This window comes from Saccostrea echinata, unplaced genomic scaffold (assembly GCF_033153115.1).
Source record: "Saccostrea echinata isolate AGI-Se365-2 ecotype Australia unplaced genomic scaffold, CSIRO_AGI_Sech_v1 ptg000030l, whole genome shotgun sequence".
Taxonomy (NCBI): domain Eukaryota; kingdom Metazoa; phylum Mollusca; class Bivalvia; order Ostreida; family Ostreidae; genus Saccostrea; species Saccostrea echinata.
The window spans coordinates 18,915,779-18,939,583 of NW_026889779.1; the positions used below are offsets into that span (position 1 = coordinate 18,915,779).

The 23,805-nt window shown below is 34.9% G+C and overlaps 2 protein-coding genes across 2 annotated transcripts in view; both read left to right on the plus strand.

The window, feature by feature from the left end:
- Positions 1-2,537, plus strand: part of LOC133196903 (uncharacterized) — a 29,050-nt gene extending 26,513 nt beyond the window's left edge. The window contains exon 8 of the mRNA XM_061332751.1: positions 973-2,537. Coding sequence (XP_061188735.1) covers positions 973-2,455 — 1,483 coding nt within the window. The 3' untranslated portion in view covers positions 2,456-2,537. The remainder of the gene's footprint in view (positions 1-972) is intronic.
- Positions 2,538-20,292: 17,755 nt separating this feature from the next.
- Positions 20,293-20,886, plus strand: LOC133196905 (zinc finger MYM-type protein 3-like). Its single transcript, XM_061332752.1, has one exon. It carries the CDS (start codon positions 20,293-20,295, stop codon positions 20,884-20,886), a length of 594 nt encoding a protein of 197 aa, XP_061188736.1.
- Positions 20,887-23,805: the final 2,919 nt, after the last annotated feature.

The following is a 23,805-nucleotide window of genomic DNA, read 5'->3' on the forward strand; positions in this document are numbered from 1 at the left end:
ATTGCCTTACCAACTACGCTTGCCCGTAGTTCTGTCCGTTGACCAATTAACGCTAACATGGAACCACCCTCCTATCCAAGATTTTTGTGCTCAGTTCCCATCTCAGCACCTCAGGAATTCTAGCCCTAAGCTCTCTTACTGATCTACTACAAAGTTCAAAATTTTATGGCTCTTTGTCAAAAATATTAATACAGTAGTACCTGCATTTCTGTTCTAATTTTATTACTTAATATCGAGGGTTTAGTTGGTCTATTCTGATCAATTAAATTACAAAATAATTTACCAATTTATATTTCATTGCACCGACATCAAAATCCAATTTGTTCTCTCAAGATATTATTAGTATATGAAATTATAGTCTCTTTTCCTAGTCACTGTACATTTAGTACACAGTTAATGTCCATCCTGATTAATAAACCTTTGATTTCATTTGTCTGTCACTAATAAGTAACACTATTTGTTTAAAGAAGCCTTAGCACCAATGTTAATCGCTAAGAAGTTTGATGCAAGGTTAAAGCTTTTCAAAGTACATACGTCAAAGTCAAGATGTCTGAAATATTTTCCCCTAAGAAAGTTCTTGGCACAAGGTCAAATGGTTAAAGATACTGGTATCCTGTCGCAAGGAATACACATGTGAAATATGAAAGTCCTAGCACATCTCAAAAGTTATGTCCAAAGTAAAAGCTGGCAAAGTTGTTTCAAAAATAGGTTAATATCCAAGGTTAAGGCCAAGAGGTAAAAAAAATGTTTGAACTAATAGAAATGTCTTTTTTGAAAAAAAGGAAAGAAGCTTTTTTTGAAAATAAAGTTTTACGTGTTGGATAGCATACTGTAACTGAATATATAAAAAGAACGTTCGGGAGAAAGTACTGGAGAGATGTTTCTAATTTTTTGGATGTATTCTCGTCTTCCAAATAACATTTTTTTGTATATTGCCCAATATTACCAATTGTTTTCAAATATCATTTTCAGATATCGATGTTTTAACGATAAAACAGAAATGGACTTCTTTGACGTTAGGTCCGGGAGAAATATTATAACCGACACGCCAGGATTATTCCCAAGTCCACCATTATCACATATATCTTCTAGAAGATCTAGTAAAATATCCGAACACCCTTCAAATTCTTCAGCAGAGGAGAATAGGGAGGAACCGGGAAATTCGTTGGAAAATGAAGCTGATACAGTTCCGTTACCTGTTGAAGATCCCGTTGTTCCAACAGTAGAAAAGGGTTCACCTTTTACCAAGGTGAAGGACAAAACAAAACGTTTACCACCTCAAACACTCCCTAAACCCATTCGCAAACAATTAGAAAAAATGTTAGATCATCCAAAGCTAAATGTGAATTCTTCTCCACTTACAACCGAGGAATTACCACGAACACAAATGGTTAAAGCTCCTCAAAATATACCAGCTATTCCTGGTTTTCTACTGGAACTCGAACAGAAGCAAAGATGCATTTTACGTACTAAAATTAAAAACAATTTTGATCGAGACAGCCGTATTGTATCTACTGAGATAGAACATATTGAAGTATTAAATAAAAAATGCAAGCGTAGCACATACATGGACATGTCTGGAATGGAAAAATTGAGGCGACACAATGACGAGGAGGGTATATACGAAAATATGACGGCCTTGAGACGCATCGGACAAATGATTGGTCGAGCTGACAAAAAGAACGAACATATGTGTAGTCGAATAATAGGAAAAGAAGAAGCTCATTACTATGAGATAGGAAGTGCCGAGTGCGAATCTATTCTAGGGAATTTAAAAGACAGAAACCCAGAAAGACCTGTTATATGGAATGTAAAAACGAGAGAGAGAGAATATAACTATATTACAAAGATTGATGCAAGAGAAGAGGTTAACAGTAGGAAAAGGTGGACAAAATTTCGTACATCAAAACACTCTTCTCTAGAACCCCACTACATTTCTGTATTCTTTGACGATAGATCCAACACAGATAGTATCGGCACGGGATCGGATTTCGATCGTCTCTCTTATGTTTCTGCTCTTGATGGGATCTTTAGAAGTTCTACAAATGTGCATGAAAGTACGCACAATGCACACTTCGCATACGTATTTGATGGACTACAAGACGCAAAACTGCCTGTAGGGCCCTCTCATGAGTTCACAAATAAGGGTTTTGAAGAGTCTTTAGAACATAGCCAATCATGTGTAAAGAGGTTGTCAATAGAGAGCTCAGATTCCGGACTAAGTGATGAAGACTCAAAAAACAATGATTGCCTTTTTTGCCAATATAATGAAAAAGTTGTTTATGTTAACATATCTGAATTTCATAAACCAGACATTCCACCGCGGGGAGGAGGCCTTAAAGCGTTGTACAGACGAGGAAGTGCTAAATCTAAGATTGTGAAGAACGAAGAAATTAGGGTTCGGGTAGTAGGTAACGAGTCAGAACAAGGTAGATCAACAATGTACATCGAGTGAAATTGTGATTTTTTAAAATGATGAAATTATACATGTACATTTGCTACATAACTGTTGAAATATATTTAAGTTTTGAAATGAATTTTATACTGGTTGTGTGTTCAGCATTTTCATTAGATGAAAACCTGACTATTTTCATTTCATATATCACTTATATTTAATGTAAGAATCAAAAATGATTATTTACAATATATTTCAATATCGTGATTTTAAGTGTGATGGCTGGGTGGACCGTACCTTCTATTGAAAAAAAAATTTAAAAATATGCATACACGTATCTGATTCGCTTTTTCCATGCGCTCAATCTCGTGTGAGATATATATAGTCTGCCATTGCTTAGACACTATTTTATATATATATATATATATATATATATATATATATATATATATATATATATATATATATATATATATATATATATATTATGATGTCACCGGTAGGTATCAAATTATGTATCTTCCTTTAACCTTACATGTATGTAAGATTGTTACATGTTGAATTTATTGTACATCTTATTGGTACATGTAGGAGTGATTTATTTATTATAACTGAATATATTGTATATCCACAGAAAGAGTACCCAGTTATTCCCACTTATTATTTATTCTAATTATTTATTCTTGACTCCAGAATGAGTCATGTTTTCGAACAAATTTTCATTTGAGTAGCTATTTATATAATGTTCTCATTCTGGAGGTCGCTTCACTTTATGGTTTAAGAAAGGTTTAGGCAAGGAAAAAAATAAATGAAATTATAATACTCCAGATTGATTGATCTTCTTATAAAATGCTTGACCTGTTTCTTAAAACTTCTACCTGGAATACTATATTCCGTACTACTTAAGAATTTGTTTTTAAAAAATGAACCTGCGCTGCCCTACACTACACGATCATTGAGAATGGAAGTGAGATACAGTTATATGGACATTAGTTTATTAGAGGATATGTGAGGGTGTGTACATGTATGTGTAAAAATTGTGAAAAATAACTTTCTTCCATGAACTGGTAACAAAATCAATTTAGCTGAAAGAATACATACGAGGGTCGTTCAATAAATAATGTTTAAGGTCATCTAAAAATATTAAAAACACGTAAAGCAGATTCTGAATACTTTCAACCCCTCAAAGTATTACCTGTTAACATTTTCAAAATCTAAAAAATTCTTAAGTCTTTGAATCCATGACCAGAAAACCTCAGCATATTCATCTTTAGGGATGTCCTAAAGACACTGATGAATAGCAATTCCCATTACATATTTGAAATAGTAACGTCTTCCTCAGATTGTTTTCATGCGTTTTTATGAATAAAAAGATATTACAATATGGCCAAGATCTAGCGAGTATGGGGGATGGATCATCATTCTAGCCAAGGGTTTCTGATCCACTACTCTCCTTACAAACCCTTGGCCTATGGTGCTATCAAAATTCGGGATATTTTTCTTGAGATGTGGTTGTAGTAAATGATATTGTTCGACCAAACAGCGAATGTTATTGTAAATGACAATATCTCCTTTTGGGATATAACGTGAGTCTTTAGTTTAAAACACAAGTAAACAACGTTCCGTAAGATAAGGTGCTATTCTATAAATAGCTTTTTGTCATCCAGCTTTCGGTAGATGCATGTGCACATTATCTCACCAGGAATTCATTTTGCACCTTACATGACAAAACATCGCTGTATCTTTTTATGTTAATTATTCTTTAAATACATGTACATTTATTTTTTAATAGCTTTTATTTCTGTCGATGACGCAATCTGTGCGTATGTGGTAAGATTTGAGATCACGTGAGGTGAACAATTCCGACTTTTGACAGCGTCATAGGCCACGGGCTTGTGAGGTGAGTAGCGGATCAGAAACCCTTGGCTAGCGAAGATGAGGAAACCTAAGCTCTGTAAATGTTCTTTTCTTCAAAATTTCATTTATTTCTCTATGCGTATTTGCAGCGGCGTTGTCAGGTACAGAAAATTACCCTGGGGACCGGAATACGTTCTATTTCCATTAGTGAACTCTTCAAAATTAGAGGCGCGTTTGGTCGTCTGAATGGGACAGCATGGCGTTGCGGATAATACAAAACATGCCAATCTCAATCCAATTTTTAATGTTAAATGTATTTGTCATTCCAATTGAAGAATAGAAGAACTAAAAGACATATGTAAGAGAGCGAGAATCCTAAATTTATCATGCATTAATAAAAAATATATTTCCGAGGCATGTGTATTGTATTTAGATGTACCATACGATAAATAGATACATACGATCAACAATAGATATAAATTGATATCGTTGTCATTCCTACTCTTGATGTATATAAAGTCCACAACAATAAAATATTTCATTTGCATTTTCTTAGGATTTGTTCATCGACATTCAACATATTGTCTACATGTTTACGTTACGTTTGTCCCTGAAATCCCGCGAGATTTGTACATTTTCCGACTTTTTCACAAAAGAGCGCACTAAGAAGTATAACTCTTCCATAGTGGAAATAGAACGTATTCGGAGTTCCTTTGCAGGGAATCTGCTCAACTTTCAACAGTGTAGTTTCAACAAAAACATTTACCATTGATGGTCCTTTCTTTGGGTATATATATACATGTTTACTGGACCTCTTAAATAAAAAGAAAACTAATAAAACGTGTTTGGAACCCTTGCTTCTCTTTGCAATAATAGGACGACAGCTTTCTCTCCGAATCCACAATTTTAAAATTAATCTTCCTTTCCGGCTTTAAAAAGTGCACCCACGTTTCGTCATTTCTATCCCCCGTTTATCAAATCTTTTTTTTTTTTTTTTAATAAAAATGTTTATTTTGAAATAGACCATTGGCACATTTTAAGCGTGTTTTTTCATAGGCATTTGTAAGTAAAATATGGCACCCATCTTATAGAATTTCTGTTAATCTGATTCATTTTCTTTAACTGCTGTGGTGATGAAATTTCAAGTGTCTTAGAAACGTCTCCCACTGTAAATCTGGCATTTTCAGATATCATATTGTTCACAGTATCGATATATATTGGTGTCCTTACAGATTTGGACGAGTTTAACTGCGATAGATCTTTTAATTCTTCTTTTCTATTATAGGATTTCGGAATCCATCTGAAAACAATACAGCGTTAAAGACTATTCTTTCCTCATATCTAAACCATATCTTTGATATGGGTTCTTCAGCAATTTATGTAATAAAGTAAACTTTTCACATACGCACTCATTTTCATCTTCTTGGCAGAGATCATTTTAATCATTTTAAAACAATTTTTACCTCAGTGCTGTGACATTGCTAACTTTAAAAAGTAAATTCCTTTGCGAAGACAATAAGGAAAAGCATGAGGTTTCTGAGAATAGGAGTTCTTTAAAAGAACTTTTTAACTGTTAAAGAATAAAATTGAATACTTCTACATTTATTTTGATAAACTTTATTTTGCATTATTAATTGAATAACCATCGTATCTCTGATAATATTAACATAACTACTCAATGCTAACATTAGTTTTTCAAAGAGAAATGTAGTAAACATAGTTTTTAATTAAAATTAATACCTACCACTTCACTTACATTTACAATTACGTAAACATATTTTCTGTCAAGGATGTTTGTTCCACAGCCAGGAACAATAACTCTTATTTTAAATAGTCACAAAACGAATCCTGGAAATAAAATTTTTGTCGTGCAACAATTTGATTTGATTTGATCTGAACATATTTTATTTTAATAAATATATACAAGGGGATTGGGTACCAGTTCTGTGCAACAATATATTCGAGAAGTGGTGTAAATCAGATGTGATACTAAAAAATTCCAAGGAACTTTTGGAATATTTGAAATCACAAAATTTTACCAAAATCAACAAGTGAACATAAAAACTCACGACTTTTCAACTTTATATACAGATATTCCCCACGATAAATTAAAGTCCAGACTTTCTGACATCGTTGACAGCTGCTTTTGCAATAAAAATGGAACTCGTAAATTTACTTACCTTGTCATTGGTCTTTTGCAAAATTACTTTGTTAAAAAACAATCTGATTGTACACATAAGTACTCTGAAGTTGACATTAAAAAGATGCTCGAGTTTCTGATTGACAATATCTATGTGGTTTTTGGAGACCAGGTCTTCTAACAATCTATTGGAATTCCAAGGGGTACCAATTGAGCCTCGTTATTAGCAGACCTATTTTTGTATTCATATGAAGCAGATTTTGTTCAAAATCTTTTACGTGAAAAGAAGAAAACACTTGCTGTGGCCTTCAACTCGACATCTAGATATATCGACGACGTATTGTCAATTAACAATGGTTATTTCCATTCTTATGTCGACATGATATATCCCAGTGAGCTTCAGATAAAAGATACCACAGAATCTGACACATCTGTTCCATATTTGGATATTTTATTAGAAAAAGACGTTAATGGTAATCTAACAGCAAAACTTTATGACAAACGTGATAACTTTAACTTTTCAATCGTCAACGTCCCTTACTTATGCAGCAATACACCCTTATCACCTACATACGGGGTTTATATCTCTCAGTTGATTCGATACGCCAGAGCATGCTCTACGTATAAACAATTTCTAAAACGAGGTAAGTTATTGACAAACAAGTTGATGAAACAAGAATATCAGCAATCTCGTTTTAAGTCATCATTTCGTAAGTTCTATGGTCGATTCAATGACCTTGTCAGCAAATATAATCTATCATCAAGTCAAATGTTGACTGACTTTTTTCATACAAATTGTATGACCATTATTTACACATTGAATTGTTTTCCGTTATTTTTCTGTTATATCCCGATCATGACAAGGAGCACACGGCGGGTGTGACCGGTCGGCATGAGATGCTCACTCCTCCATGGCACCTGATCCCACCTCTGATGTCTGAAAGGTCCGTGTTTGGTCTACTCCTATTTTGTCATGTTTAATGGACTTTTGAGCTCGAATACTGTGCGTTATCTCCACATATTTCATTCTCAAAACCTAATTCGCCCTCTCCCTACATGGAACAAATATGTCAACAAAATTGAAACTTATGTTACATGTGACATACACTTGTATAGAATAAATTCAAATATTCACATTTGCTGTGTTTTTCTACTAAGCAACTGTGAAATTGATTTGATGCCGTTTTCATGTATACTCACGCGTAGAAATATGCACAGAGAAACTTGCGCTAAAGTGACGTCATAATAAGCTACTGAGACGTTAATTAAAATGTAACGATATAGGGCAGCGAATAATTCGAACACGAAGTATATTTTTGTTGATTTTATGACATGTTAAATGTAAATATAAGGAATGTTTTAACTTTATATGAATTATTGGTGTGTAAATCACACAGACTTGCATGTAGGCATATTTTTCATGAAGCGCTAGCGCGCTTCATGAATCTCACAAAATTTAAAAACATTCCCTAATTAACTCACAACAGGAATATATATACTATTATTATACCTCTACTGTTTTAACTTTATATAAAATTAATACCATAAAACTGTCTATTTTCCCGAGAAGATACAATTTCTTCCATCTGAGGACTACTCCCTGAAAAATCAGAGCTACTCCCTGGGACTACTCCCTCATGAATATTTATTATTAATTTTAACCAATTAAAATGAACAGTGGCCGGAGCGTTCAAGGAATCTCGAGTCCGTGACGTAATGTTATTAGCAATGTAACTATGACGTCAAAGCATTTCGACATGCGATGTCAAAATCATACTGGAATTTCTAAGCAAAAAGAGGACAACGATAATCCTTCGAAATGTCTGTGAAATTAAAAAAAAAAAATTTTATTTTTCCCGTTTTGATGCATTATATATTTAACAAAATTGGAATTACATGCATTTTTGATTATTTATATAAATGCCTCTCTATTGTTTTTAAAATGTCTAAGTCTCTATAGTTAATAAATCTCCTTTGTTTGTTTCGGTATAATAAAACAGTTCTGGAATGGGTACTCTGGAAATATCAAATTTATGGTTCCCCTCGGCAGGAAACTATTTCCCTCGGCGGCTTCGCCGCCTCGGGAAATAGTTTCCTTCCTCGGGGAACTATAAATTTGCTATTTCCCTCATACCCATTCCATAACTGTATACTCTAATAGGCTAATATACAATAATAGAGTACAAAGATTAATGAATTAAATATCAGAATATTGAATGCATGAATGCACACTACTCATATTCAGCAACACTGAGTGAAGTATCCCCTGAAGTAATTTGAAAGTATTGGTGTCAATAATATAAACTTAATCAAATCTCAAAAACTTATCGAAAAGAAAAAATCTTTCCTGACCTCAGTATAATTGGGACACGAGAAAAAAATAATGAAGTGTGTCTTCTACCTGTTTATAATAAACTAGATATAATGTTACACCTATAAAGATCAATGTTAAGTGCACAAATAGGTCTTAGTCTAGTGAGTACTATATTACATGTACATGCATAAGATCGCCTTTTCCAAAACTAAAATAAGGCGGAGCTACTGTTATTTTTTGCATGCTCGAGTTTCTGTAGTACGTACAGCGGTAGTGAATTTCAGATGTTAACTTCAGTTGGATTGATTGATTGATTGTATGTTGCTTTACGTCCCATTCGAGAAATTTTCACTCATATAGGGACGTCACCATATACCGGTATAGGGCTTCAAATTTTGACCTTTACTCGGCACTCAGGGCCACTGAGCAGAGGGATCTTTATCGTGCCATCGCCTGCCGTGACACGGAGCCTCGGTTTTTGAGATCTCATCCAAAGGACCCGCAACTTTCACTTCAAAGTGCCGAGCGGATGGCGAAAGAACAGTTGCTACCCATTTTTTATCGACTTAGGTCAGTCGCGGCCGAGATTCGAACTCAAGACCTCCCGATCACGGAGCGAGCACTCTACCGACTAAGCTACCGTGAACGGTAACTACAGTTGGAACAAATGATTATTTGTAAGTTTGCAGTCTACAGAGGGTATCTTACAGTTTTGAAAATGTCGTGTTGTATAAACGGAAGCGTTGCCTCGCATGCCAGGCATAATATCACAAAGATAACCTGGAGGAACAAAAATATTTTGAATTTTTACATACGTGTAGTATTTAATCTGTGTAGCTTGCGTGAATCTGAGCGGCCCTCGTGCAGCCAGTTTCGTAATACAAAGAATCTCTAGATGCTATCAGATAAATAAAAATTCGGACTGTGTATAGTTGTAATTTTCAGAATCAATAACTAAACAATCATCCTACACTGATCAAGCATATTCGAGTTGAGGGCGGAAAAATGACGAACTACACAGGAGTGAAGGAGTTTTTCGATTCATAAGATTTTAAGCTTTTCCAATTTTTAGGTATGCATAAGAAGTAAGATTTCAATATTAAATGACCAACTTAAGTTGAGTTGCTCCTAAATGCATTCTTGTGGGTTGCCTTGTAAAAAATCTTATTGGGGGCTCTAAATTTGTTCTTCTGTTAAACAATATTAGTCTTGGAGGGATCAAATTTTAGTAAGCATTTCTTAGACCACTCTTCTAGAGATTTAAGATCATTATTTAAATTACCTACTATAGACTTTACATATTTTGGTGCGTACTGTAAACCGTATAGTAGGGAAATTATCTTTTAAAAACATTTTGTCAGCTACATCATTTAGATAAATATAATAATCCACCTATCACAGAACCTTGAGGTACCCCGACATAGATTCGTGTGTTTCCATTAATAAATACACAGTAGAATGACTAGGTAAAAACAGCTTTGTGTTTATAAAGAACATATTAATAAAGAGTTTTAAGTATGTAGTCGTAAAATTTTCAGTTGCTTTGTCAATTGATTCAGCGTTGCAAATAAAACATTCCCGGTCAGTAGTTTCGACAATAGCGTTCAGTTTTATCATATCCGCATTGTAATCCCATAATTTTCTAACATAAGGTTGACTTTTTCACAAAAACATATGTAGCTTTACGATTGCTCAGTGTATTGTCTGTGTCTATCAAGCCTGAAAGGAGAGCTTCGAGGTCTGTGCTGTTAAAAACTTGGCAAATATTCAATAAGGGTGTTCGAGGTTTTTGTAATTTGTGTGGCTTCTCGGATTATGTTTGTCATGTGATAATTTAACGACCCTCTATACACCAATGAAAAAAATGTTTCTTGAACTCTGCGGAAATTATATCATATAAAAATGTAAATCTGGAGCTTATCAGTGTTTTTCAACATAGGGTACCTGTCATTTACCTCCAGGAAAGACAAAGACAATGAAGTAACCAACTGAAAAGACTGTTAGCTTCTTAATTGAGAAAACAACATGCAGATAAAATGTTCAATTAATTCATCTAGGCTAAATGAAATGATTGAAATGTTTGAATTGATAACAAATTGAGTAGTAAACTTAAAAGATTTTAATTTATTGAATTTTAGGTCTAAGGGCAAATCACTCTACAGGTTAACTGCATAAAAATGCCATGGGATTAGAATTTTTATTGTGCAGTTTATAGAGGGTCCTTATATCTTGACATCTTTTATTTTCGGATTTAAACGAGAACAGAGAACAATAATAAATTTACTGGATATATCCGATGCTTTATCAAGTGATCACAAAAAGAACTCCGAACGATGGTATTGTTCTGCCGTCTACCTCCAAGTCAATTTTCAAAAGTTTTAATATTTTAACGATTTTTTTTTTATTTACATGGATATTTATGTGAATTTTCATAAAACATAATTTATTTGGGAAAACAGAGAGATGTCAATGCAAAATAGAATCTGCAATCTAATTTGATATAATAACTAACTAATGAACTCTGTTTAAATATAAAAGTGAAATAGGTGATATTAAGTTTCTAACCAATAGCCTGACTTCAGCAAAATTGACTATTTGCATGACCGATTGCTTGTCAGTATGAAATAACTTATTGTTAGCCAAAGGTACCGGTACCTTACACTAAATACAAATGGCGAGTTTTATATAAAAAAAAAAAAAACCCAAACATGTCATTCTAATCTATTCTAAAATGATATGGCGATCACCTAAAGTCCACTTTTTGTGAAAAAATATCCCGAAAATCCAAGATATACCACCTGTAAATATCTGTATATATTGTCAGTCCATGCTCAGTGATGTGTGCGGAGTTTAACAAATTGAACAAACCCGGTGAAACGTAAACATTAACAGTAATAGAGCTCGTGCCCTGTTTACAAAACATTTTACTTTTGGGCTCGAGTGCTGTCGTTATCTCCAAGAGTTTACGTTCCACCGGGTGTGTTAAATTACCTTAACGGTGACATAAGGTGTTTCGATTTCAACCCACACTTCCGGACATTTCTCTAAACATCCATTCGCAAGAGTGACCTCGCTCACGCCCCTTGTTAAATCATCTCTCCTAATCAACTTCTCTGCCACCAGAATTGAAGTGCATCCCGTGCCCCTTAACACAGCAGCTTCCTTACCGTTCACCCTTCCGGTCTCAATTTTTCAGCCCACTACATTTTTCTCCGTAACTCCCGGTCTTTGCTTTACCAACCACGGGTAACTCCAAAGCAAAGACCTTCCTCGTCATCGTTGGTGAATGAACTAACCCTACTTTACTCTTACCTTCGGTAGGTTACACTGTCTTATAGGCTTCTCTACCGATTGTTTTCCAGACCTTAAGTCCTTATCAGTTATTTAACGTAATAGACAAATGTTTATAAAATGTCCAATCCTTTGACGCATAAAACACCTCTTTTCCAGATTGTTTTGCTGAGTTGGCTGAACTTCAAACTTACCTCTATTATCCTTTGACGTACTATATAGTACATTGTACTATAGATAAGTTTTCAATTGACACGATTTTAGCAAGAGTTATTTCCCGATGGTCGCCATATTGGAGGTATACAAGCCCAAATCCCTTCGTTATCCAACTACTTTAAACTTGTCATACTGGGCAATTGGGTGAAGATAACACAATTTTTCTTACAAATTTATGCTAACAGCAAGCTCGATCATTTCATCTGCTGATTTTGGTTGCCTCTCTTTCAAGCATACCTGCAAATCCTTAGATGAACTGTTAACCAGCTGTTCTCTTAAAACTACATCAACCAACTTATCAAAGTCCTTGTTGTCTTTCTCTAATTGACACCAATTCTCAAAATAGTTTGGCGCACAGGTGTAAAACTCTCTGAAAGTTTCGTTTGAATGTTGTTTATTAGCCTTAAACGTATCCTTGTAAGTGCTAGCTGTCAATTCATACCTCTTCAGCATTGCCTTCTTGATTGCGATGAAGTTGAATTATGTTGCTTATCAGTTTTGTTGTTTTATGTGTAAATAGTTGTAATTATATCCTTAGTTTGGTTCCGTAGTTGAGAGTGTTCGTAAATAGGGCTATTTTTAGTGCAACCGGTTTGGTCAGTGAGAGTCGTGGCTGTTAGTCAAGTGTGCGGCCACGTTTTGATTTTGTCCTGTAGTTGATGTTCCATGGCGAATTCCAGAAGTTAGTCTGGTAAACGGGTAGCCAAGGAGTCGGTAATTTTACTACATGGGCATTTCTTTCTCCAGCCGGTAAGTTATAATTTTCTTTTGTGTATATTTTGTGGATTTTGTTATAACTTTACGGGTGTGTTGTTTGTTATTACTATATGTAGTTTAAGTGGGTAGTGTATAGGTTTTAGAAAAGGTAATAATTGTTTCAGAGCGGGGGGGGGGGGGGTTATGATTATAAACCCAGGGCTAAAGTAGGTTTAAAACCTCACGAGGGAGTTTGGGTCGTGTGTTGAGACGGGGGCCAAAACAAGTTGGTGACGCAGGGCGTGGTGTACGTGGACAGTCTCTATAGAGTATTGGTGACAGTTCACGGAGTATAATGAGGAGTAAATTCTCAAGTTGTCCAGTGAGAGACCGGTGAGTGGGCTGGAATCGGAGGGGCGGAGTGTTCGTTGTATTGAGGCCCAGTGGTGTAAAGTTTAATGTAACAGTTTTTATAGCCAAAAGCCAAACTTCCAGTTCAGTTTACAGAAATAAAACATTGATAAGAATTACATTTTGACATTTAACGGATTTTATATTTACAGATATTGTTTAATTAAAAGAGAATTTTTTTCTGCGGAAACTTAATACCGTGTTGAACTTTTGTTTCCATTTAAAGATATAATTTATGTTTTGAAAGCAACATCTGTTTTATTGACAATTGATTGTGTTTGAAGTTAAATCTTTCTTTCATTGTCAATATTATCTGGTTTGCAATTTAAAGTTATAATTTGTTTCTTTGTGAGAGAGGGTGCGCGAGAGTGTGTTTGTTTTGAAATTTTCTATTTTTTTATTAAATAAATTAAATTTGTTTTATTTATTCTACGGCTTATCGTTTTCTCTACTGCCTGCACAAAATCCAAAAGAACTTCATGACATGGTGGCAGCGGTGGGATTTTATGGTCATTGGTGTAGAGAGGAAGATATTCAGTAGAATATTTATGTGTCGCAGGAAAAGTTCGATTATCATCAAATTTCGCAATTTTTATATTCAGTGAACTGAAAGTTTGTGGCTTTTCATATTTATTTGTCTTGTGTCTGGTTACAATGTCGTTGCCTAGTTGGATTCGTGAGGCAGTTGTTAAGGGCCAAGATTTGTCTGGAAATGTGAAAGCATGCATCTTCAATTGAGTGAGATGAACGTATGGAAAGAAGGGAAGAGAAGAGGGAAAGAAGGGAAGAGAAGAGACAGGAAATGGAACTGCAGCGGTTAGCTATGGAAAGAGAAGCAGAACAGAAAAAAAACAGAAAAAAAAACAGATACTGGAGAAGGATATGAAGGAGAAAAGGCAGCTTATGGAAAAGGAAATGGAGGAAAAGAGGTTACAGGTAAAAATGGGAGAGTTAGATTTACAAGAGCAAGAGCTGAAATCCAAAGGTACATTAGCAGAGGCACAGAAAAAGGAGCAGAAACATGATGTTAAGTATTTGTTTCCTAAGTATGTAGAAGATGGGGATATTGATGTTTTTCTCAGATCTTTTGAGAGACTGGCAAATATGCACAAGTGGCTGAAACCTGAATGGGTTCTACGACTAGTTCCTCAGTTAAAGATAAGGCGCTGGATACATATGCACGGTTGGGGGAAGACGAGTCCAACGATTGTGACATCATCAAAAAGGCAATACTGAAGAGGTATGATTTGACAGCTAGCACTTATAAGGATAAGTTTAGGGCTTGTAAACAATACTCAAACGAAACTTTCAGAGAGTTTTACACTCGTGCGCTAAACTATTTTGAGCATTGATGTCAATTAGAGAAAGTTAACAGGAACTTTGATAAGTTGGTTGATGTAGTTTTGAGAAGACAGCTGGTCAATAGTTCATCTAAGGATATGCAGGTATGGTTGAAAGAGAGACAACCAAAATCAGCAGATGAAATGATCGAGCTTGCAGAAGCCTATCAGAATGTGCATCGTGGGTCGGTGTTAACGAGTAGAATACAACCCAATATTACCTCAAAGAATAATAGAGGTAAGTTTAAAATTCAGCCAACTCAGCAAAACAATCTGGAAAAGAGCTGGTTTGGTTTTAGGCTACTAAATATCGTATAAAAACTGTTACATTAAACTTTACACCACTGGGCCTCCATACAACGAACACTCCGCCCCTCCGATTCCAGCCCTGGACTCACAGGTCACCCGCTGGACAACTTTAGAATTTACTCCCCATCGTACTGTCATGAACTATCACCAATTCTCTATACGCACTGTCCGCGTGCACCACGCCCTGCGTCACCATCCTGTTTTGGCCCCCGTCTCGACAAACGGCCCGAACTCCCTCTTGAGGTCCTAAAACCTACTTCAGCCCCAGGTTTATAATCTAACCCCTCCGGACTGAAACAATAATTAATTTATCTAAAACCTATACAATACTCACTTAAACACTGTTAAACTACGAATAGTTATAACAAACAACACACCCGTAAAGTTGGAACAAACCCCACAAGGTTCACTTAGGCCTTTTTTGGCCCTGTGAATTTCAGAAAAAACTGAAACTGCTTGATTTTTGTTGACAATACTTTTAATATCATTTAGACCTTTGGTGACTGCATATCAATTAAAAATGACGTAATTTTCTGGCTAGTCAATGTATTATGACGTCATGAAATGCGTCATTTTCCTCATATCCTGAAAAATTCTACAAAAACAGCCAATCAATTTTTAAAGCTATTTTTCGATATTTAATATAGAGCGCAACCTCTGATCTAAAATATGCAACTATTAAATGATAGAACTATTTCTGAGGATTACAAAACATGTTTTATTTTTTAGATCAGAGGGTGCGCTCATATTATTTCTCTTCTGTGAATGTACTCAAATATACTTGTTTTCCTTAAAATTCAAGAACATTGCAATTCCATGAAGCTAGTTTTCCAAGACCTTGGCTTTAAGAAGAAAATTTTTAATAGAAAATGAAAGCACTAAATTCATACTTTATCTTGATGTTTAAAATGGAACATAAAGTGTTAGTCAATAAATTGGTACAGTTAAAACTGCCATAGCGACCCACTGTATTAAGCGACTCACTGTCATATGTGACCGTAAGAATTCCCCCCAATGCTTTTTCCTTTATATTATACCTGTATTTAACGACCACCTGTCTAATGCGACCAGCGACCGTGATTTTCCTGACCATTTTTTGTAATTTCAGGCAATTTTACCTGGATTTAACGACTATATATTTCCGATTCCTACTTTCGATTTCGGTCGAGTATGCTACGTATTTTTGGTTCAAAACATCTACAGACACGCGTTAATTTCATCTAATAATTATATCATGCGAGTGTTAGGAATAAAACAACATATCAAAATAAATATTTTTACTTACGTTTTGATATTTATTGAATAAACATTAAAATCCAATACATAAACATTCAGGTTTGTTCTCTCCAATGATTGAGTGCCATTTTGAAAATATAGACGTTCGAGGTCGATCCCGATATCATTTCGTGCTATAAGGGCCAAATGGATATTCAACTATATAACCTGCCTGTTTAACTTTTAATTAACAAGAAACTAAATCCTAGATGTTTATTTAAGTGAAATGTGTCACCAACGGGGTAAGTAAACACACGCTAGCTAGCACCCATAACAGGTGATAATTGAAGTAGGTGACAAACAGGCAATTAGACGCGGTAGTTCAGTAATGAAAAAAAAAATAATTAGGTTAAATAAATTTTTAGTCATAAATATAACTTAATTTGTTACCAAGTGCATAACAAAAAATCATGATACAGTTTTAATTCTTAGTAACTTGCAAAACATACGAAGTTATCATGTAAAAAAAAAAAAAAAAAAAAAATATAGAAAAAATCTATGCAGCTTTTTTTATACTGTATAAAAACTATTTAATATTTTCAGATGTTCACAATATTTCCCAATTATAATCAAGTTACTCATGTGCAGATCAAGCAAATTTTATTACTGAGCAGGACAATTATACCTATAATATAAAAGCATTTAGAGTTGAGCAGTACCTATAAAATACATTCCACATACACGTGTAATATTTTCAGCATTGTATATTTGAACACTGCTGAAAATAAGCAACCTGTATTAAGAGACCACCTGTCATATGTGACCTTTTTTCCTTTCTCCGTTGGAAGGTCTCTTAATACAGGTTTGACTGTATATCTACAGGGCCATTTTATGCATAAAGTGAACCTAGCTCTTTATTTTCCGTAGACAACGAGAAGAGTTTTGGATTAGAAAGCTAGGGACAGCCTTTCCCTATGGATGTAATGACAATGTCGATAGTGTTGGAAATCTTTCCAGTCCACAGTGTAACAATGTAAATGTGATGGGACTTCTTAACCATACACAGAGACGTAAGCGTAATTATGGACATCGGTCTTACAATAAACCTTTAATACACGATGTCTCTTTTGATTCATTACTACTTTACGTAAACAACAGTTAGGTCTACATCATATTCGCACCAAACTTTACTCTTTTAAGTAGTCTTCTTCAAACGGCCAAGAAAAGTCCATTTCTTGATTCCTCGACACCAGAATATAGTCTTGGAAGTGTGATTATGGATATTGCAAATCAAAGGCTTTTTAAACCCCCACGTTTTACTGAAGAAAATGCAGCTAAAACAATCCGTTTTTCCCTTAAACTTCAATATGCCAACAAAGGAATTGACGCGGTTAATATAAGTAATATTCTTAATCACAAAAGGGTCCAGTCTTCTATTCCACCATATTTCAAGTTGAAGACTACACCTTGTATTTCCTACAAATATACATCGACTATTGCTTCCAAACTTTTTAATTACAAAAAAACTTTACAGGGCCTGGATATCGAATATCATGAAACATAATCCTCCATCGTGTTCTATTTTATTCTTCTTCACCCTATAACTTTAGTCCTGTTGGACACGTTTATTACTGGTAACGTAGATATACATAGTTAATAATGAGGACCTTAGTTCACTACTTTTAAAAGGTCCTAAATATAGGGAACCTCGATCCTTCAACTGGAGTCGGAATTTCATAAATATTATGGATTCTGCAGAGGATTACGCCAGGCGATGGGCCAGACATGAAAAAGAAGACCTTGACACTTTGTCAGAATGGATTAAATGTATCAGATATATGTTAAAATCGCGCATTAAAAGATTGAGGGGCAATATGAGAATCATATATCCTTCTGTATTCAATAATCCATAAGTGAAAAAAGAATTAGATAGATTACATGAACAGTACGTACTGGTCCCTGCTGAGAAAGCAGGTAAGAACATTTTCTTTGTTTGTAAGACTCATTATATTAAATGTATTTTAGAGGTACTTGGATTTAATTCTACAAGTGGTAATCTAACTTGTACTCATAGTTCCCTTTCTAAGGAAGATATTCTTCAAAATCATATGTCAGTTTTGAATATTTTTAATATTCCAAACAACCAAAATGAATTTGAATTACCATATTTATACTGGATTCCGAAACTTCATAAAAAATCCTTACAAACAAAGATACATAGCGGGTTCCAGTAAATGTTCAACCAAGCCTCTTTATTTACTCCTCACTAAGATAATAACAGTAGTGAAGGAGAAAACTTCAGGCTTTTTGATATCATTGACAGCTGCTTTTTCAATAAAAATGGAACTCGTAAATTTACTTACCTTGTCATCGGTCATTTGCAAAATTATTTTGTTAAAAAACATTCTGATTGTACAGACAAGTACTCTGAAGTTGACATTAAAATGATGCTTGAGTTTCTGATTGACAATATCTATGTGGTTTTTGGAGACCAGGTCTTCCAACAATCTATTGGAATTTCCATGGGTACCAATTGCGCCCCGTTATTAGCAGACCTTTTTTGTAATTATATGAAGCAAAATTTGTCCAAAATCTTGTACGTGAAAAGAAGAAAACACTTGCTGTGGCCTTCAACTCGACATTTAGATACATCGACGACGTATTGTCAATTAACAATGGCTATTTCCATTCTTATGTTGATACGATATATCCCAGTGAGCTTGAGATAAAACATACCACAGAGTCTGACACATCTGTTTCATATTTGGACATTTTACTTGAAAAAGACGTTAATGGTAATCTAGATAACAATCAAGCTTCATGATAAACGTGATGATTTTAACTTTTCAATCGTCAACTTCCCTTACTTATGCAGCAAAGTAATACCTTCATCACCTGCATACGGGGTATATATCTCTAAGTTGATTCGATATGCAAGAGCATGCTCTACGTATGTACAATTTCTAAAACGAGGGAAATTATTGTCAAACAAGTTGATGAAACAAGAATATCAGCTGTCTCGTTTAAAGTCATCATTTCGTAAGTGCTATGGTCGATACAATGACCTTGTCAGCATGCAAATACAATTTATCATTGAGTCAAATGCTATCTGACGTTTTTCATACTAATTGTAGGCCATTATTTACACACTGAATTGTTGAGGGATTGTTCCGTTATTTCCCGATCATGACAAGGAGCATACGGCGGGTGTGACCGGTCGGCAAGGAATGCTCACTCCTCCATGGCACCTGATCCCACCTCTGATGTTTGGAGGTTCGTGTTTGCTCTGCTCCTAAATTGTATTGTTTAATGGACTTTTGAGCTTGAATACTGTTCGTTATCTCCATATATTTCATACAAAAGAAAATAATATCTTACCAGCTGGAGAAAGAAATGCCCATGTAGTAAATTTACCGACTCCCTGGCTACCAGTTTAACAAACTTCTGGAATTCGCCATGGAACATCGACTACAGGAGAAAATCAAAACATGGCCTCACACTTGACAAACAGCCACGACTTTCAGTGACCAAACCAGTTAAAATAAAAATAGCCCTATTCACGAACACTCTCAACTACGGAACCAAACTAGCGATATAATTTCAACTATTTACACACAAAATAACAAAACTAATTTAACAGCATAATTCAACTTCATCACATTCTCCCTCATGGGGTTTTGTACAGATTTTGGAGATTAAAGATTTTTGTGGGTCTAAAGAAGATGAAAAATATTTTGGAAGTTGGCGTCCAAAGTGTAGATGAGGGGTTTTGTTGATGGCCGAAGGTGGCGTTTGTATAGCTTTGTAGATAAATTAGAAACATCGTCTGGCAATGAAGAAGAAGTCATTATACGTCTTTGTAGTAGTTACACAATAGGTTTTAGTTGGTTATGTACAGAAGGACGAAGGTGGGGAAAAAATGTCACGAGGACGCGCAGCGTCGTGACATTTTTGCCCCGCCTTCGTCCTTCTATACATAACCAATTAAAACCTTTTGTGTAAGTCACATGTATCAGATCCCTACAAAGTATCTTGCACGTGCAAAAAGAAATTTCGGCGCTTCATTTCCCGCTTAGAAGTGAATGTGGACGGGTAATAAAGCAGTAAAATGGACGTGGACGATACCTGCGAGGGTTTATTTGATTTGGGGAGCCTGTGGGACACTACAATTGACGACATTACTCTTTCAGAAGCAACTGAGGACACTACAATTGACGACATTACTCTTTCAGAAGCAACTGAGCAGATAGAGAAGGAGATTGAGTGCGAAAATTTTCTAGAGAACATCACATTATCTAAGGCAATCACCTTGTACAATCCCGCACCCGATGACATGGAATTGGACTACGCATTTGATTTTGACCTGCTCGCAAAAAAGGAGGGAGGATCGAAGATGTCGGTGGGTCGTTATGGTCATTTTGTAAATGACAGTGATTTAAAAGAGTTGTTTAATTCAACAGAGAGCAAGAACACCCGCAAGAACACAAATTGGTCGGTAACTACTTTTAACGACTGGCGCTCCGCTCGGAATTTGACAACAGGCGACCAGATTCCGGATATTCTGTCGTTCTCTGCAGAGGAACTTAATTTTTGGTTGTCAAGATTTGTTGTTGAAACGCGACGCAAAGATGGCAAGGCGTACCCACCTAAAACACTTTACATGCTGTGTACTGGACTTTTAAGACATTTGCGAGAAATATAATGGTGTGCATTTGAATTTTCTAGATGAAAAGAACTCCCAATTTTACGAATTTCGGAAGACTCTTAGCGCGCGAATGGCAGAACTTACCGCACAAGGAGTGGGGACGTCTACTAAACAGGCCGAGCCGATTTCTGAAGAGGCAGAAAATGTTCTTTGGGAAAAGGGTCTCCTCGGCAACAGTACAGGAGAATCTATGCTAAATACTATCTTTTTCTACAATTGCAAAGTTTTTGGCCTGAGAGCTATTGACGAACACAAAACATTATCAGTTAATCGGGTTTGTAAATGCATGTGGTGCAAAATGCTGAAAAAAATTTAATTTCTATATCGATCTGTTAATTTACTTTTGACCTTATATAGAATTTATATTAATAATTACAAATACATAATTGCGAACAAAACTATTGATAAAAGTAAATTGTGCAATGTTTATTAGAATAATTACAATCTGAATGTACAATGTCATTTTTTTAAGGTGGGTTGTATCAAAGACATGTGAGCGCGAAATCAATAAGACATCACTTCCAGGGGGAAAAGTATACAATATCTACAAGGAATACTTCAATCTGGTGGTGGTTAATTCAGAAAATAACATTTTACCGGCGACCATTGGCAAACGGAGAAAAGAGCGTAGTCCATTTCAGAGTACAACCCATTGGAGTCAACAAATTATCTACAATTATGAAAAATATGTGTGATAAAGCCGGAATTCCCGGATTCTTTTCTAATCATTCGGGTAAGCGCACTTGCGCAACCTCTCTCTACCAAGCTGGGGTACCGGAACAGGAAATTATGGAACGTACAGGCCACAGATCTATAGTGTCCGTAAATACAAGAGTCCAAGTGAGGAGATGCTACGTGATATTTCCAACGCACTGGAACCTGAGATGAACCGGTCGGCAAAAACCTTGGACGAAATTGAAAATCCAAAGCATGGAGATTGCGAGTGTAAAAACACATTTAACAATCGTCAAGTATATTTCAATCTTTGAAAAGGGTGTTCATTGTAAAAGTAGAGATGAAGTATTAATTTTTCGTTTCATTTTATACAGTGGATAATTTCTCCCCCGACAGAAAAGGCGGACTACAAATGTATGTGAATTCTTTGTTAATTAATTTTGAGGAAAATGTACCTTTGCAATGAATATTAAAGTTAGAAATTTATGCAAATGATTTACGTCATGATTTTATTATAGCAGTTTTGCCACGCCTATTGGGTATCAATGGTTATGTACAGATACCCACAGTTAAGATCAAAAGAAAATTACCCCTGCTATGATACATGTGATGATGAATGCTCCGTGAAACTTGCTTCGATAGACCTTTTACGTTTAGTATCGGGGCACTGTTTGAAATCGATATAAGGTGGTGAGTAGATCTCGCTAGACTGAACACAAGTCACGATTAGATCAAAAAATTGCATTCGACTTAATTAGATTGAAATAAATGTTTCAATATTTATCAGGTCAAAGAAACCCACATTATCTAAAAGATAAGAATGTAAAAATGGAGCTTGTCCCTTTCCGTATACTAGTATATGTGTTATTCAACGCTTAATCAAGAATGTTGTTTGAAAAAAGCTTAATATTGTGAATATTGATTGTGATATCATTAATAAGTCTGAACCCTATTAAAAAAGCATATGTTTTAATTAGCGAATCTGGATTGTTAAAAAGTCATTTAATTGATAGACAATTAATATCTATAGGCATTTAATAACACAATCATGTTAATTTGCAAATTTTTTCTGAAAGATATATATGAAATTTCATAAACGAACACTTTGTTTAACAACTCAAACAATTCAAATTAAGTTGTCCTGTTTTATGTAAAATTAACTGGGCATACATGTAATAAGATTTTAAATTTGTCCTTTTATATTATAAATGTTTGATACAGTATACTTTTTTTTTAAATTTAAATTTTCTGGTGTATAACCATTTGTAAGTTGACGATACATTATCAGATCAAACAAGCAACAAAATACAAATAATTCAAATAATTAAACACAAACAATATTTACGTTACGAATGGTAACGTAGAAACTTTGCACTTAAAACTGTACAAAGTGCACAACTTGCTCAAAATGGAAAAATCCAGTGTTAAACCATATAGTCCTTGAGCCACTGGGGGTGGTCGGTACCATTTTGAGTGAATAAACCTAATAGTGATATTTGGTAAGGTATACCCCTAACTAGTTAGGAAATGTATGATAGCATCAAATCCGTTGTGGCTTCCATACTGGAGACAGAGTTATTGCCCTTGATGTGTTCAAATTTGGTACTTTGATCTAAATACTTTTGCTACCTCGGAAGTATTTGTCTCACAGTCGCCAAACGTGATAGAAAGTTTGACTAGAATGTGCAATTAGTTAAAGATATGAGGATGACCAGATTGAAATAGCATAAACTGAGTTACTGGCCCTGATTCTAACAAAAATTGCATATTTTTCACTTTTATTCAACCATTACCTCATAAATCTTAATAACATAGAACCAGTTAAATACCAAAGTTCATATATATAATGAGGCAAATGATTATGCACATGTGTTGCTCAATTTTTGATGTCCAAAATGTAAAACAAATTACCGTCCTTACTTAGAAAAACATAAAAGTGTCCATTATTATTATGGTTTAGTTTGAAATTATATAAATAAAACATTTTGCATGAAGGCTCTACTGGATGCCTGAATTGACATATTCACAATATCATCATCATCATTACCAATCATTTTCATTTTCATTGTCCTCTGTGTTTTCATCCTCATTTAGTTCATTGTCCGATTCGTAAAGTGATTCTCGATTTTCACAATCAGCAAGTTTACACATATCAGTGCAATTAAGTCCATTTATCACACACACACACATTTCGGCAATGTACATTTTTTATACAGTTGCAGGATAACAAATCAAGCACTG

Coding starts and splice junctions, on each gene's coding strand:
- LOC133196905 (XM_061332752.1), top strand. CDS start 20,293: ATGGACGTGGACGATACCTGCGAGGGTTTATTTGATTTGGGGAGCCTG.